This window comes from Myxocyprinus asiaticus, chromosome 4 (genome assembly GCF_019703515.2).
Source record: "Myxocyprinus asiaticus isolate MX2 ecotype Aquarium Trade chromosome 4, UBuf_Myxa_2, whole genome shotgun sequence".
Lineage (NCBI taxonomy): Eukaryota > Metazoa > Chordata > Actinopteri > Cypriniformes > Catostomidae > Myxocyprinus > Myxocyprinus asiaticus.
This window is the reverse complement of record NC_059347.1, coordinates 57,568,892-57,585,800: the sequence shown is the minus strand read 5'-3', so window position 1 is coordinate 57,585,800 and position 16,909 is coordinate 57,568,892. Positions and strand designations below refer to the sequence as shown.

The 16,909-nt window shown below is 34.7% G+C and overlaps 2 protein-coding genes across 4 annotated transcripts in view; one reads left to right on the top strand and one right to left on the bottom strand.

Annotated features, from left to right (window-relative positions):
- Nucleotides 1-276: 276 nt before the first annotated feature.
- Nucleotides 277-14,880, top strand: LOC127440012 (serine protease FAM111A-like). 3 transcript variants are annotated; one of them, XM_051696379.1, is made up of 5 exons: nt 277-394; nt 8,185-8,268; nt 8,978-9,043; nt 9,406-9,468; nt 11,597-14,880. In XM_051696379.1, exons 2-5 carry the CDS (start codon nt 8,206-8,208, stop codon nt 13,394-13,396), a joined length of 1,992 nt encoding a protein of 663 aa, XP_051552339.1. In that variant the 5' UTR covers nt 277-394; nt 8,185-8,205; the 3' UTR covers nt 13,397-14,880. The 3 variants fall into 3 exon arrangements, with proteins under 3 accessions (XP_051552339.1, XP_051552340.1, XP_051552338.1); XM_051696378.1 differs by lacking the exon at nt 277-394 and adding an exon at nt 436-1,521; XM_051696380.1 differs by lacking the exon at nt 8,185-8,268 and having other exon boundaries at nt 301-394.
- A 959-nt stretch (nt 14,881-15,839) lies between these two features.
- The window catches only part of spef2 (sperm flagellar 2), a 37,076-nt gene continuing 36,006 nt past the window's right edge, over nt 15,840-16,909 (bottom strand). The window contains exon 36 of the mRNA XM_051696331.1: nt 15,840-16,839. Within this exon, the coding sequence (XP_051552291.1) occupies nt 16,774-16,839 (66 nt within the window). The 3' untranslated portion in view covers nt 15,840-16,773. The remainder of the gene's footprint in view (nt 16,840-16,909) is intronic.

Sequence of the window (16,909 nt, the reverse complement as noted above, 5' to 3'; positions counted from 1 at the left end):
ATATATATATATATATATATATGTATAAACCATCCAAAATGTATACATAAGATAAAGAAGAAAAATAATCGAAAAAATTAAAATAAATATTTTTTTAACATATTATTATTATTATTATTATTTATAAGTCATAGGTCAGGAAAGTTCTAATTTTAGCATATAAGAAATAAGTGTCCCTTATTTTGAAACTTAAAAAGTGGCAACCCTACTTTCAGTTTACTTCTCTTAAATCCATATATGGCTACATTTCCGGGGCTGTGCTATAAAACATCTCGCGAGAATTTCGTCATTCTAAATTCGAATAGTTTTGGCGGGCGCGATGACATGATTGAAGCTGCGAAGAGAGAAGACACACTCTCCTGTTTCCTTCAAACTCTAGTTTAACTTGTGAAAGGTAAACTTTTTGTACAAACTATTATTTATGTTAATCTGTATATAAAAGCTATACAAATCTATAGCTTTGCGAGTGATTAATCCCAGTAATATTTTAAATGTGTTCACGTTGTAGATATTGTTAAATGATAACAATTCTAAATTGCTTGAATGAAAGAATCTGTACGTGAACGAGTCTTTGTTCACGGATGTCTGTCCTTTTAAATAAACCTTTTTCACACTTTGAAACGCGCAAGTAAACGATTGCAGGGTAAACTTCAATGGGAGGGAATGGGAGATCACAGCAAATATTATTTTCACTTCCCATTTCCTCTAAGACCAAAAGAAAAAATCCATTATTACGTTTGAATGACTTTCCAGAAGAGTTAAAAAATAGAGAGCGGTGGATTAAGAGAGTAAAGTGGCGCAGCTGTAATAGAAACCCCCTCGCAGCTGTGGAAATTCATTTTTAAATCTAATTCCAGGGCAATATAACAAAGCATAATGTTATAAATTTACACTCAATATTTAAAAACATTTATAATATAAAAAATAGCGAGATTTACGCTGCTAAATAAGGCGGAAACGCGTCATCACAGTCTGTGAAAAAGGTCTATTTATAAATGTGTAAAATATAAATAACGACCATACACAAAGATGACGAAAAGACGCTTTTGAAACCCATAATTCATTTATATAGGCCAGGGGTCCCCAAACTTTTTTCTGCGAGGGCCACATAATTTTTCCTTAATTTAATGGGGGGCTAGGGATGCAGCGATTAACCGGTTTCGCGATTAAGCGCGCTTTAAAACATCACGGTTAATTAATCGTAAAGGTTCCGCTAAACCGAGTGTTTCTGTTACACAGAACGGAACTGCTGCAGCTTGCGCAAAAACGAAACCAAAGTTACACTAGCGGTGCACCATCTTAAAATGACGTTTCTTGACAGATGAGACAAACAGCCACTTCTTTGCACTGAACAAAAAAATAATCACTTGTCCACTTTTGGTTAAATACCCTTCATTCTGAATCAACCTTTCTCTTTCCCAGCCGTTTCGCCATTTTGTCGTCTCTTTGAATTTTCTCGCTGGCTCGCGCGTCACCTGTTAGATCGCGATGGCACGTTATGTTGAACGTACCATTCTGTTGGTAGGTGAATTTTACAAATAATTAGGCTACGTTAATAACTAAGGGAAATTTTAGTTTGAAAGCCAGCCTTTATTTTAAAATTACAAACTATGTCTCTGGCATTGTTCAGAGGGCCGTTCCAAATGTGGGGGTGGGCCGCATTCGGCCGCGGGCCATAGTTTGGGGACCCCTGATCTAGGCTATTGTTGTCTTTCTATAGTTATAGATAAAAGTCAACTGAAGAAGTTGACAAGATCGAGAAAGAAAATGAACCATGGTTTTAAAACAGTAACTATAGTTAAATTATGGTATTTATAGTCGAATCATAACCACGAGAATTTACTGTGGTTTTAATACGGTAGCTATAGTTCAATTACGGTATTTATAGTCAAATCACAACCACAAGAATTTACCGTGGTTTTAATACGGTAACTGTAGTTCAATTACGGTATTTATTGTCATCACAACTACAAGAATTTACCGTTGTATTAATGCGGTAACTGTAGTTCAGTTACGGTATTTACAGTCAAATCACAACCACAAGAATTTACTGTGGTTTTAATACGGTAACTGTAGTTCAGTTACGGTGTTGTCATCATTGTAATAACTAAGGGAAATTTTAGTTTGAAAGCCAGCCTTTATTTTAAAATTACAAACTATGTCTCTGGCATTGTTCAGAGGGCCGTAGTCCAAATGTGGGAGTGGGCCGCATTCGGCCGCGAGCCATAGTTTGGGGACCCCTGATCTAGGCTATTGTTGTCTTTCTATAGTTATAGATAAAAGTCAACTGAAGAAGTTGACAAGATCGAGAAAGAAAATGAACCATGGTTTTAAAACAGTAACTATAGTTAAATTATGGTATTTATAGTCGAATCATAACCACGAGAATTTACTGTGGTTTTAATACGGTAGCTATAGTTCAATTACGGTATTTATAGTCAAATCACAACCACAAGAATTTACCGTGGTTTTAATACGGTAACTGTAGTTCAATTACGGTATTTATTGTCATCACAACTACAAGAATTTACCGTTGTATTAATGCGGTAACTGTAGTTCAGTTACGGTATTTACAGTCAAATCACAACCACAAGAATTTACTGTGGTTTTAATACGGTAACTGTAGTTCAGTTACGGTATTTATAGTCAAATCACAACCACAAGAATTTACCGTGGTATTAATACGGTAACTGTAGTTCAGTTACAGTATTTATTGTCATCACAACCACAAGAATTTACTGTGGTTTTAATACGGTAACTGTAGTTCAGTTACGGTATTGTCATCACAACTACAAGAATTTACCGTGGTATTAATACGGTAACTGTAGTTCAGTTATGGTATTTATTGTTATCACAACCACAAGAATTTACCGTGGTATTAATACGGTAACTGTAGTTCAGTTACAGTATTTATTGTCATCACAACTACAAGAATTTACTGTGGTTTTAATACGGTGACTGTAGTTCAGTTACGGTATTTATAGTCAAATCACAACCACAAGAATTTACCGTGGTATTAATACGGTAACTGTAGTTCAGTTACAGTATTTATTGTCATCACAACCACAAGAATTTACTGTGGTTTTAATACGGTAACTGTAGTTCAGTTACGGTATTGTCATCACAACTACAAGAATTTACCGTGGTATTAATACGGTAACTGTAGTTCAGTTATGGTATTTATTGTCATCACAACCACAAGAATTTACTGTGGTTTTAATATGGTAACTGTAGTTCAGTTACGGTATTGTCATCACAACTACAAGAATTTACCGTGGTATTAATGCGGTAACTGTAGTTCAGTTATGGTATTTATTGTCATCACAACCACAAGAATTTACCATGGTATTAATACAGTAACTGTAGTACAGTTGTGGTATTTATAGTTAAATCACAACCACAAGAATTTACCGTGGTATTAATACGGTAACTGTAGTTCAGTTACAGTATTTATTGTCATCACAACCACAAGAATTTACTGTGGTTTTAATACGGTAACTGTAGTTCAGTTATGGTATTGTCATCATTGTAATAACTAAGGGAAATTTTAGTTTGAAAGCCAGCCTTTATTTTAAAATTACAAACTATGTCTCTGGCATTGTTCAGAGGGCCGTTCCAAATGTGGGGGTGGGCCGCATTCGGCCGCGGGCCATAGTTTGGGGACCCCTGATCTAGGCTATTGTTGTCTTTCTATAGTTATAGATAAAAGTCAACTGAAGAAGTTGACAAGATCGAGAAAGAAAATGAACCATGGTTTTAAAACAGTAACTATAGTTAAATTATGGTATTTATAGTCGAATCATAACCACGAGAATTTACTGTGGTTTTAATACGGTAGCTATAGTTCAATTACGGTATTTATAGTCAAATCACAACCACAAGAATTTACCGTGGTTTTAATACGGTAACTGTAGTTCAATTACGGTATTTATTGTCATCACAACTACAAGAATTTACCGTTGTATTAATGCGGTAACTGTAGTTCAGTTACGGTATTTACAGTCAAATCACAACCACAAGAATTTACTGTGGTTTTAATACGGTAACTGTAGTTCAGTTACGGTGTTGTCATCACAATTACAAGAATTTACCGTGGTATTAATACGGTAACTGTAGTTCAGTTATGGTATTTATTGTCATCACAACCACAAGAATTTACCGTGGTATTAATACAGTAACTGTAGTACAGTTGTGGTATTTATAGTTAAATCACAACCACAAGAATTTACCGTGGTATTAATACGGTAACTGTAGTTCAGTTACAGTATTTATTGTCATCACAACTACAAGAATTTACTGTGGTTTTAATACGGTAACTGTAGTTCAGTTACGGTATTTATAGTCAAATCACAACCACAAGAATTTACCGTGGTATTAATACGGTAACTGTAGTTCAGTTACAGTATTTATTGTCATCACAACCACAAGAATTTACTGTGGTTTTAATACGGTAACTGTAGTTCAGTTACGGTATTGTCATCACAACTACAAGAATTTACCGTGGTATTAATACGGTAACTGTAGTTCAGTTATGGTATTTATTGTTATCACAACCACAAGAATTTACCGTGGTATTAATACGGTAACTGTAGTTCAGTTACAGTATTTATTGTCATCACAACTACAAGAATTTACTGTGGTTTTAATACGGTGACTGTAGTTCAGTTACGGTATTTATAGTCAAATCACAACCACAAGAATTTACCGTGGTATTAATACGGTAACTGTAGTTCAGTTACAGTATTTATTGTCATCACAACCACAAGAATTTACTGTGGTTTTAATACGGTAACTGTAGTTCAGTTACGGTATTGTCATCACAACTACAAGAATTTACCGTGGTATTAATACGGTAACTGTAGTTCAGTTATGGTATTTATTGTCATCACAACCACAAGAATTTACTGTGGTTTTAATATGGTAACTGTAGTTCAGTTACGGTATTGTCATCACAACTACAAGAATTTACCGTGGTATTAATGCGGTAACTGTAGTTCAGTTATGGTATTTATTGTCATCACAACCACAAGAATTTACCATGGTATTAATACAGTAACTGTAGTACAGTTGTGGTATTTATAGTTAAATCACAACCACAAGAATTTACCGTGGTATTAATACGGTAACTGTAGTTCAGTTACAGTATTTATTGTCATCACAACCACAAGAATTTACTGTGGTTTTAATACGGTAACTGTAGTTCAGTTATGGTATTGTCATCACAACTACAAGAATTTACCGTGGTATTAATACGGTAACTGTAGTTCAGTTACGGTATTTATAGTCAAATCACAACCACAAGAATTTACCGTGGTATTAATACGGTAACTGTAGTTCAGTTACGGTATTTATTGTCATCACAACCACAAGAATTTACTGTGGTTTTAATACGGTAACTGTAGTTCAGTTACGGTATTGTCATCACAACTACAAGAATTTACCGTGGTATTAATACGGTAACTGTAGTTCAGTTATGGTATTTATTGTCATCACAACCACAAGAATTTACCATGGTATTAATACAGTAACTGTAGTACAGTTGTGGTATTTATAGTTAAATCACAACCACAAGAATTTACCGTGGTATTAATACGGTAACTGTAGTTCAGTTACAGTATTTATTGTCATCACAACCACAAGAATTTACTGTGGTTTTAATACGGTAACTGTAGTTCAGTTATGGTATTGTCATCACAACTACAAGAATTTACCGTGGTATTAATACGGTAACTGTAGTTCAGTTACGGTATTTATAGTCAAATCACAACCACAAGAATTTACCGTGGTATTAATACGGTAACTGTAGTTCAGTTACGGTATTTATTGTCATCACAACCACAAGAATTTACTGTGGTTTTAATACGGTAACTGTAGTTCAGTTACGGTATTGTCATCACAACTACAAGAATTTACCGTGGTATTAATACGGTAACTGTAGTTCAGTTATGGTATTTATTGTCATCACAACCACAAGAATTTACCGTGGTATTAATACAGTAACTGTAGTACAGTTGTGGTATTTATAGTTAAATCACAACCACAAGAATTTACCGTGGTATTAATACGGTAACTGTAGTTCAGTTATGGTATTTATTGTCATCACAACCACAAGAATTTACTGTGGTTTTAATACGGTAACTGTAGTTCAGTTACGGTATTGTCATCACAACTACAAGAATTTACCGTGGTATTAATACGGTAACTGTAGTTCAGTTATGGTATTTATTGTCATCACAACCACAAGAATTTACTGTGGTTTTAATACGGTAACTGTAGTTCAGTTACGGTATTTATAGTCAAATCACAACCACAAGAATTTACCGTGGTATTAATACGGTAACTGTAGTTCAGTTACGGTATTTATTGTCATCACAACCACAAGAATTTACTGTGGTTTTAATACGGTAACTGTAGTTCAGTTACGGTATTGTCATCACAACTACAAGAATTTACCGTGGTATTAATACGGTAACTGTAGTTCAGTTATGGTATTTATTGTCATCACAACCACAAGAATTTACTGTGGTTTTAATACGGTAACTGTAGTTCAGTTACGGTATTGTCATCACAACTACAAGAATTTACCGTGGTATTAATACGGTAACTGTAGTTCAGTTATGGTATTTATTGTCATCACAACCACAAGAATTTACTGTGGTATTAATACAGTAACTGTAGTACAGTTGTGGTATTTATAGTTAAATCACAACCACAAGAATTTACCGTGGTATTAATACGGTAACTGTAGTTCAGTTACAGTATTTATTGTCATCACAACTACAAGAATTTACTGTGGTTTTAATACGGTGACTGTAGTTCAGTTACGGTATTTATAGTCAAATCACAACCACAAGAATTTACCGTGGTATTAATACGGTAACTGTAGTTCAGTTACGGTATTTATTGTCATCACAACCACAAGAATTTACTGTGGTTTTAATACGGTAACTGTAGTTCAGTTACGGTATTGTCATCACAACTACAAGAATTTACCGTGGTTTTAATACGGTAACTGTAGTTCAGTTATGGTATTTATTGTCATCACAACCACAAGAATTTACTGTGGTTTTAATACGGTAACTGTAGTTCAGTTACGGTATTGTCATCACAACTACAAGAATTTACCGTGGTATTAATACGGTAACTGTAGTTCAGTTATGGTATTTATTGTCATCACAACCACAAGAATTTACCGTGGTATTAATACAGTAACTGTAGTACAGTTGTGGTATTTATAGTTAAATCACAACCACAAGAATTTACCGTGGTTTTAATACGGTAACTGTAGTTCAATTACGGTATTGTCATCACAACTACAAGAATTTACCGTGGTATTAATGCGGTAACTGTAGTTCAGTTATGGTATTTACAGTCAAATCACAACCACAAGAATTTACCGTGGTATTAATACGGTAACTGTAGTACAGTTGTGGTATTTATAGTCAAATCATAACCACAAGAATTTACCGTGGTTTTACTACGGTAACTGCAGTTCAAATACGGTATTTATAGTCAAATCACAACCACAAGAATTTACCGTGGTTTTAATATGGTAACTGTAGTTCAATTACAGTATTTATAGTCAAATCATAACCACAAGAATGTACCATGGTTTTACTATAGTTATAATATTTTAAAACCATTCTTTTAAAAAATAAAAAATAATTGTTACTGCATGTTTAGTAGAGTGAAATTATGGTTAATTTTCTTAAGGGCGTGTTTGTTTGCATGGTTTTAAAAATCGTACTTGTTCCACAAATTAACCATGGTGTTACTATAGTAAAACTGTAGTAACCATTATTTATTTATTTATTTATTTATTTTTGCAGAATGATTTTTTGTATTTATTTTTTTACCATAGTTATGTTTTTCCTGTATTATTATGATGGTTTTACTGCAAATATCATGGTTCAATTATGATTATTGCTGTAAAACCATGGTTGAATTTCATAAGGGATGCATAAAGATATTCAAAGGAACCCCAAAATAATTACAATGTGAGAAATAAACATTGACATAACTGAGCATTAAGGAAGTTGGCAACAATAGTTTCCTGGGAAGACTGAGAAAAACTGTACCATAAAACACTGATACTGCGTAGCTGTGTGTGCGTGTGTGTGTGTGTGTGTGTGATATGCATCACTTTTTTTGTGAGATATTAATCATTATTTGGCCTCTTCACAGAAACACTGCATTACCTATAACATGCCTCGAGTACAACCACGCAAGCAAAGGAATTCCATGAACATTTTGAACTATTTTCTTCCTGTGGGTGACAATACGCAAAACATCAAAATACACGGGTCATGTATATGATTAATAAACAATGCTGTGCAAACATCTCAGCTTTCAAACTTTCTATTTGAACATTGTATTGTACTGTTTTAGGTTTAGTGTAAATGATGTTTGTGCAATTTCAAAAAAAGCAGACTGACCGCACAGTGAAGCCAGAGAGACGCCACAAACTTGTGACAGTGGTCAGGTTAGATAATGAATAATGATTCAGGCCTAAGAAGCCATATTCTTTAGGTAATCTATCAATGTATACATCAAGTCCAGGTGAATGAGTAAGAGCTATTTTTGTGTATGTGTTCATCTATATTTAAAAATATAAGCAATATGTTTTAATGTCCCTTAATTCTAAAATTCTAGAAGTCTAAAAATCATATGAAATGAGTTGCTTTGATTTTTCTTTGATTTAGTGTAGAAATATGTCAGTGTATTCCACATCTTCTAAAGCAATACCATTGTTTTGATGGAGGAAAAAAAAGAAATTTAAGTAATTGATGGGAAATTTGTTTCTCCGCAGTCTCAAAACTCATTCGCTATTGCATAATTTAAATACTGTGCGTGGCATGAAGTTTAATGCCAAAACCCATTGGTTCTTGTGTGTCATGAACGGTCCTGATGCGGCCATTTTTAATAAATATTACTTAATACAATTGACATTTAAATATTTCTACTGCCATTCTTGCAGGAAAAAATGGATCATACGAGTAAGACAGAAGAGGGGACTGCAAAAAACGGTCATGAACCGCCGAAGGTTTGTTGTATATTGCAATGTTATTGATCATCACTGAATAAAAAAAATATTTATTTAAAGCTGATGTATGTAACTTTTTAGGTGTTAAAGTACTTTTTCTTATCCAAGCTTAAAATGCTGACAATATGCATTTCAGCACAATGGTGGAAAAGCACTTTTTTGCAGTTTCATTCGGTGGAGCTATTGTGGCCTAGAAATTACATGCTTCAGCTTTAAGGATGCTATCCAAAGACAAAGCTTCCTGTCAACTACTTTTAAAATCTGTAGTATATTTTCTTTGACATTCTAAGAGTTCTGATTGCATGTCAACCGCTATGCTTACTTGTGGTGGACTTATCTTAGTATGGCTGGCATTCTTTTAGGAAAAAATGGGACATTTTTGTAAGGAGGAAGTTAAAGAGGAACTATCAAAAAGCCATTTGCAGGTAAGTTTTTCAATAAATTATGTAAGAATACCTCATGTAAGTAAATATGCACTCACCGACCACTTTATTAGCTACACCTGTACTTATTTATGCAATTATCTAATCAGCCAATCATGTGGCAGCAGTGTAATGCATAAAATCTTGCAGATTCAGTTAATGTTCACATCAAACATCAGAATGGGGAAAAAATGTGATATCAGTGATTTAGACTGTGACATGATTGTTGGTGCCAGACGGGCTGGTTTGAGTATTTCTGGAACTGCTAAAAATTCACACACAACAGTCTCTAGAGTGTAAAGAAAATGGTGTGAAAAACAAAAAACATCCAGCCAGTGGCAGTTCTGTGGGCGAAAATGGCTCGTTAATGACTGAGGTCAGAGGAGAATGGCCAGACTGGTCCAAGTTGACAGGAAGGTGACGAAAATCCAAATAACCACAAGCATTTCTGAACATGCAACATGTCGAACATTGAGGCAAATGGGCTACAGCAGCAGAAGACCCCTTCTGGTACCACTACAGTCAGCTAAAAACAGGAAACTGAGGCTGCAGTGAGCACAGGCTCAGAAAAACTGGACAGTAGACGGTTGGAAAAGCATCACCTGGTCTAACAAATCTCAATTTCTGCTACGACATGCAGATGGTAGGCCCACTGCAGCCTCAGCTTTCTGTTCTTGGCTGACAGAAGTGGAGCCCGACGTGGTCTTCTGCTGTTGTAGCCCATCCGCCTCAAGGTTTGACATGTTGTGCATTCTGAAATTCTATTTTGCTCACTTAAATTATACAGGGGGGTTATCGTAGTTACCATAGCCTTTCTGTCAGCTCGAACCAGTCTGGCCATTCTCCGTTGACCTCTGTCATTAACAAGCCGTTTTCGCCCATAAAACTGCCGCTCGCTGGATGTTTTTTGTTTTTCACACCATTCTCTATACAGTCTAGAGACTGTTGCGCATGAAAATTCCAGGGGTTCAGCAGTTCCGCAAATACTCAGACACAGCCCGTCTGGCACCAACAGTCATGCCATGGTCAATCACTGAGATAAAATTTTTCCCCATTCTGATGGTTGATGTGAACATTTAACTGAAGCTCCTGACCCGCATCTGAATTTTCTATGCATTGAACTGCTGCCACATGATTGACTAATTAGATAATCACATAAATAAGTAGGACTTGTGGATACACAGTCAAATGTTTAGCCACCCAGTGCGATCAGATATCTTCATGTATAGCTGACAACGGCAGCCAAAATTAATCAGAAATTCGTGGACATGTTATACTTTTTCCTCTAAATAATTGTAGTTATTCAGCCTTCAGGTGTTTCTTCAACTTTGGCACTTTAACTTCAGGGTTGATTTTTATTAAAGCTAGCATATTTCAGCTTTTTTATATTTTATGTATGAAGGTCACATTAAAACTGAATTGGAAACTTTTTACCAGACCTTTATCATTTATTTTTGGTACTTTTTCAAATGCTGTGTAAAGAATTTACTGTTTTATCCTTGTCCCAGTCCTCATACTTTCAATATTATACTGAAAATTCATTACAGCTTTAAAACTATAATATATACAAACCAAAAAAAGTAATTGTGTGAAAATGATTTCCACCACACCAAACCGTTTTGTACCTAATTAACTTTTTCAAAAGTTAGTATACTTGTTAACCAAGTCGACAAAAATTTCTGTGAGCATGCTTGAGATGAAATATGAGATGTTTTTAGAAAAAAAAGAAATTCAAGGTAAATATCATTTGTGAGTATAATTTTCAATTAAGCTGTAGTTTGGCCAAATTACACAAAACGTGATAATATTATTTAATCGTGTGTATTTGCAATACTAAAAATGTTAACGATGAAATTAGACTTAGCAAGACAAAGGGGTCTGTCGTTTTATTTCAAAAATGTCATTTGCAACACAGAATTCTATTAAACACAAAGAATCTGAGATGTGGTTGGAATTTTCATGACTTAAAAAAAAACAAAACAAAGATGACAAATCATTAAATATTGGCCAAGTTCGGAATGACATACTACCCATACTACTCTTAATACTACTGCCATATCTGCCTATAGCAGAAATAGTAAGGGTAGTATGCCATTTCGAACTTGGACATTGTTTTCTCTGAACTTAACAGGGAGCAGAAGGGAAAAACCACACTTTCCAGTTCTGTTACGAAAAGGAGAAATATTCAGTGGTTTGCAATGCATCCATTACTGTGCTTGATGCTCTGAATACAAGCCATATTTTCAAGGACATTAAAACAAAAAAGAAGAACACAGAGAAAGAAATACTTATCCAAAGAAGATCCAAAGGAGAAGTCCCTAGAGCTGCCGTGAAGACAGATTTCCCCTGCTGTCTTTTTGAAAAAGATGAAATCATTGATGTAACCTTCATCAAAAATGATGGAAATGCTTCTACAAAAGTGACAACAACTGCTGGTATTTCATGCCTAAGTACACCTGAAAAGTTTGTCACCTTCTACATCAAAAAGAAAGGAGGCGAGAAAATTAAACGCTTATTGAAGAGCAACGCCCTGATGAGAGAAGTTGACTATGTTTGTGTTTATGCACTCAAAGCCAAGAATCTGAAAAATGCTCTAAGGCATGATGGACGATTTATCAGTGTTATATTCAAGAAACATTGTGCACTATCTGAGTTTGGTAGCGAGACAAAGCATGAAATGTCACACCCTGTAGATCATCTTGATGGAAAGGTTTTCCAGGTAGTCATTATCAGTGACACCATCCAGTTAGATAGCCAAGAGGATTTTACACCTGTTGACACTGAATCTATTGTAGCTTCAGAAAATGCTTTTCAAGAAAGTGGGTCAGGCCAGAATCACAATAAAACTGAGAAAGAAACTCCTCAAAATGGAAACACAAAATCCAAAAATTCTCCTGTGAAGAGAGGTGTCCCAGAATCCATTCCGAACTCTGAAGAGATTCTAAAAATTTTGCGTAATCAGTTTAAAGATTTACTGCAGACGCTAAAAGATCGAGAAAAACTCCGGGACAACACACAGGTCCAGAACTTCTTTAGAGCTGAATATGATAAAAGCGTTCAGAGTTTCTCTGAGGTGAAGAAAGTGAAGCAGCTTATGAGGCTGTGTGACTCTGTATGTCTGATTATGGTGGAGGACTCTGCCAGAGGAACTGGTTTCTTACTCTTCGACAGATTTATCCTCACCAATGCTCATGTTATTGGGGACTTTGACCCTTTCTCAAAGAAACTTTCGAAGTCCTTCAGAGCAGCTTTTGGATATGAAGATGTGGAAGCAAAGGAGATCAAGCTTGTACCAATCAAGGAACAAGTTACAGCTTACTTTTATGGAAATAAAGACATGGATATGCATCTTGATTTTGCTCTTCTTGAATTGAGCATTGATGAAATGACCGATTATCCTGAATTGCTGAGTCGTTTCAGCCTTGGCCCTACTCCTAACAGAGGTGGGATCTGCATTGTGGGACATCCTGGTGGTGGTGTGAAGAGAATGGACCCCTGCTTCATCATTCCAAGAGAGGATCGACTTGAGGCTGAAATTAAACACACATCTGAGAATGCCGATTTCTTTCATGTTATTACACAGCAGTGTATTGCAGAGAAATGGAAGGTGCATGAAAACCAGGTGACTTATGACACTTGTTTCTTTCATGGATCTTCTGGCTCGCCAGTTTTTGATGAAGACTGTTATCTGATTGGTATGCACACTGGTGGATACGTGTACCCAGGAAAAGGAGGTAAAACTAGGAGTGTTATGGAATATGCCTATTCCATGCAGCCAATTCTGGAAAATATAATCAAACAGGCAAAAATGAGTGGTAGATTGGACATCTTAAATTTACTGTCTGAATTTAAATCTTTACGTTTAAATTTTGACTTTGGCAATGATGTGGAAATGACGGAAGAACCACAAAATCAAGAAGACTGGATATGAAAAATGGGACCGTGGAGTCCAGATAGAAGCCACCCCCACATTTCGGTGTCTATTGCTTTGGAAGGAAATGTCAAACGCATCATGTTTTCTTTAATTTCCATATATTTTGAAAAGAAATGAATTTATGCAAATATTTTCCATGTATGTACAGTTTCATTCAATTATGTATGGATTGTAAGTTCTGAATGAACATTAGAAAATTCTAGACAAATACTTCAAATCATCCTTCTAAATGACTTCTTATTGCCGTACATCTCTATTTCCATGATTTGATTGATCCAGTGTTATGAATGTCACACTCTTTACATCTTCCATGTTTTACTTTATGCATCTTCAGAAATACATATGTACACATATACAGTATATCTATCTTTTTATTTTTCCAGTTTGTGTTGTCATTTACTATTATCTTAATCTTAATATATTAAGATTGATTTTTATTGATATTCCCATTACATCTCTTAAGAAGGCTTACATGTGTAAAATCAATCTATATGACAAACGAGTGATGTATTATGAGAAAGAATACATGCAATAAAAAGTGTAACTCAACTGCAACTATTGTGGATTAATTTTGACAATACAGGGAATCTTTGAAGACATTTTTATCGTCAAATTAGATGAATTACACTAAACAGGTTCTTTATAAATAAAACTCCTACTGGTTTGTAAAAATGAAAGCTTCAGAGATTTATTTGTGATGACCAATCAGTGTAGACCAACAACTGTTTCACACTGCACACTGAAGCAGCAGGTTTGCAACGCTACAGCGTAACTACAGCAGCAGACTCGCTAGGGCGTAAACACTGGAAGTGTCTTTTAACGCGATCACTCGACTTTATAGTCAGAATTAAGTTATTAAATATACAACCATTGAATAGCGATATCTCTGCTCAATCATCAGCCAAAACGTTTAATTGTTGAATAATTATAAGAATAAAGACTGAGTAATTGTGTCTTCTGTTATGCAAAACAATATTTAAAGTCTCGTTGCCCTCCCCCTCATGTACAAACCTAGTATCTCCACTGAATGATTATGTTTGTAAGTACTGATAGAAGTTACTGTTTACAAACAAATGCACCGCTCTGCCACTTCTAGGTTCGTTCAATGGGAGCTTTGCACAAATTGAGCTGAAAATGGCCAAAAATACTGTGATGTAGAGTTATAACTTGATATTGCGGATTTTAAAAGCGGCTCGAAATGAATGATAATGGTCAAAGCCGTTCATCTAGTGTAGAAAAACATTTAAATCCAGATAGGCACATGAAGGTGTCCTGTGTAAGTCCCCTTTGCTGTAGATTAATTTCCCATTCATATGTCACATTTCTCAGGCTTTAGAGGTGTGTTGTGTATGAGAGTGTGTATTTATCAACCTGTACATGTCCAACACAATCATACAGGCCCATTAAATGTGAAACAGGCGTATTTATTAGGAGAAATGATTTTGTGTTACCTGCTTGAATTAATAAAACTGTTGATTACACGTCTTGTATATTATTTACTATATTTGTATATAATTATTTGGAAAACTAAATAATTAACAAATCTAACAGTGCAGTCAATAATTATGACAAACTTTTCAAATTATTCCGATTCAATAGACTTTGAGATTTAATACTGTTCAACTTGACATGACAATTGTCCTGAAGATCATCCCACCCCCAGATTACATATGAAATTACATATAATTTGTTACATCCTCAGCAGTTTTTGTTCTACATCCCAAAAACTGGTGCATGTCTGCTAACTTTGCCTTACCCCATGACATCTTTGTGAAAGACAGGTGCACCAAACATGATGCCATATGATTTTTGCATACATAAGGATGAAAGATATTTGCATATGCAAAGATGAAAGAGAAGTCTGTATACACACTTAGAAAGGGATATCTGTAGACGTTCACTTCACTTGACAAAATTGGTGCGTTTGTAATGCCTTACAACATCATCAGAGACAACACTTGAATGCTGTGAAGACATTACTCCTGCTGTCATCTTGACAGAGATAAGATTGTAGATGTATTCTGAAAAAATGGTGGAAATGCAAATAATGTCAACAAATATGATTCCAAAAGTTAAGTATATTCTACTACTTGTAGTCAAAAGTACAAAAATAAAACTGCATATATGTACTGCCTATAGTCTACAGTGGTATAACAAATTATAATATGGCTTTGACTAACTTCAGTAGTATCAAAACAAGAAGACATTTGGTAGATGCAAAGATGAAAGACAATAGACACACATGGCACCCATAAAGAAAAGTGTTTCTGTTTCCTTATACAAGTAGTCATACTCGTATAGTGAACCAGTAGTGATCGTGGAGCTATAAAAAGGTAGTGTTCATCACATCTTTGAGTCAGAATTCTTACAACAGCGGGTGTGGTCAGATACTGCGGAAACATTCTTTAGAGACTCTCCTGCACCACAAGGTAAAGGTTTTCTTATTTCCTTAAAAAGTTTTCATTATTTTGAATATTATCTTGAAATGTCTCTGGCCAGACTAACTACTCTTTGCCACACCTGCCAATGCCCGAGTGAATTAAAGGAATATTCCGGGTTCAGTACAAGTTAGGTTCAATCGACAGCATTTGTGGCGTAATGTTGATTACCACAAAAATGAATATTGACTCGACTCTTTGACAAAATCAAAAGTCGAGGTTATAGTGAGGCACTTACAATGGAAGTCAACGAGGACCATTTTTGGAGATTTTGTGAATCTTATAATTTTATAAAAGCACTTGCATATTTTTCTCGGTTAAAACTCATGTATTATTTCAGCTGTAAAGTTGTTTAAATAGTCATTTTTACAGTGGTTTTAGGGTTTGTAGACATTAACTCGTCATTGAAACGAAGATGTAAAACTGGCTATAACTTTACACAGAAATTCATAGTTATGTTAACAAGCTTTTTTTTTTTTATGTCTTGTGACTAAACTTTTGAAACAGTGAGTATTTTAACAAAGCAAAATGACCCCCATTCACTTTCTTGGAGGTGAAACATCAAACTTTTTGATGTAATATTTTTTTTTTTTTTTTTTTTTTGGTGTATTATTCAATTCAAACATTAATAATAATTATTAATAATGATCCTGGTCTTTGAAGAATTATTTTTATTTTTATTTTTTACAAATGGCAAATAATTTTCAGTCAAATCCCTTTTTCAATGCTCTGCTTATAATAAAACATGCACATCTTAACTACAATATTTACCTTTTTTTTGTCATAAAGCAGATCTCAGATCACAATTCTTTCTGCTTTACAGTTGAGTTTAGACAAATGATAATTACAGTTGAAATGTATGTTTTATCACATATTACATTAGTGTATACCATATTTAAAATTGTTGGTGATGATGTGTTACACTATGTCTAGTGCTCATGATGTTTCAAAGCTTTTGGAATCTCCTTCAGTTTTCTGGATCTGCAGAATTTTGTGGATGTCCTGCAAACAAACGAAGTTTCGTCAGACTGTAAAACTATGTTGTTGCAGATTAATTATTTGTGAATTGTAA

Bases quoted from the DNA above. Each gene is read 5' to 3' on its own strand.
- LOC127440012 (XM_051696378.1), top strand. From the start codon at position 1,489: ATGGCACGTTATGTTGAACGTACCATTCTGTTG. The intron at 1,522-8,184 runs GTAGGTGAATTT...GCCTCTTCACAG, and splicing joins TTGAACGTACCATTCTGTTG to AAACACTGCATTACCTATAA. The intron at 9,044-9,405 runs GTTTGTTGTATA...GCATTCTTTTAG, and splicing joins ACGGTCATGAACCGCCGAAG to GAAAAAATGGGACATTTTTG.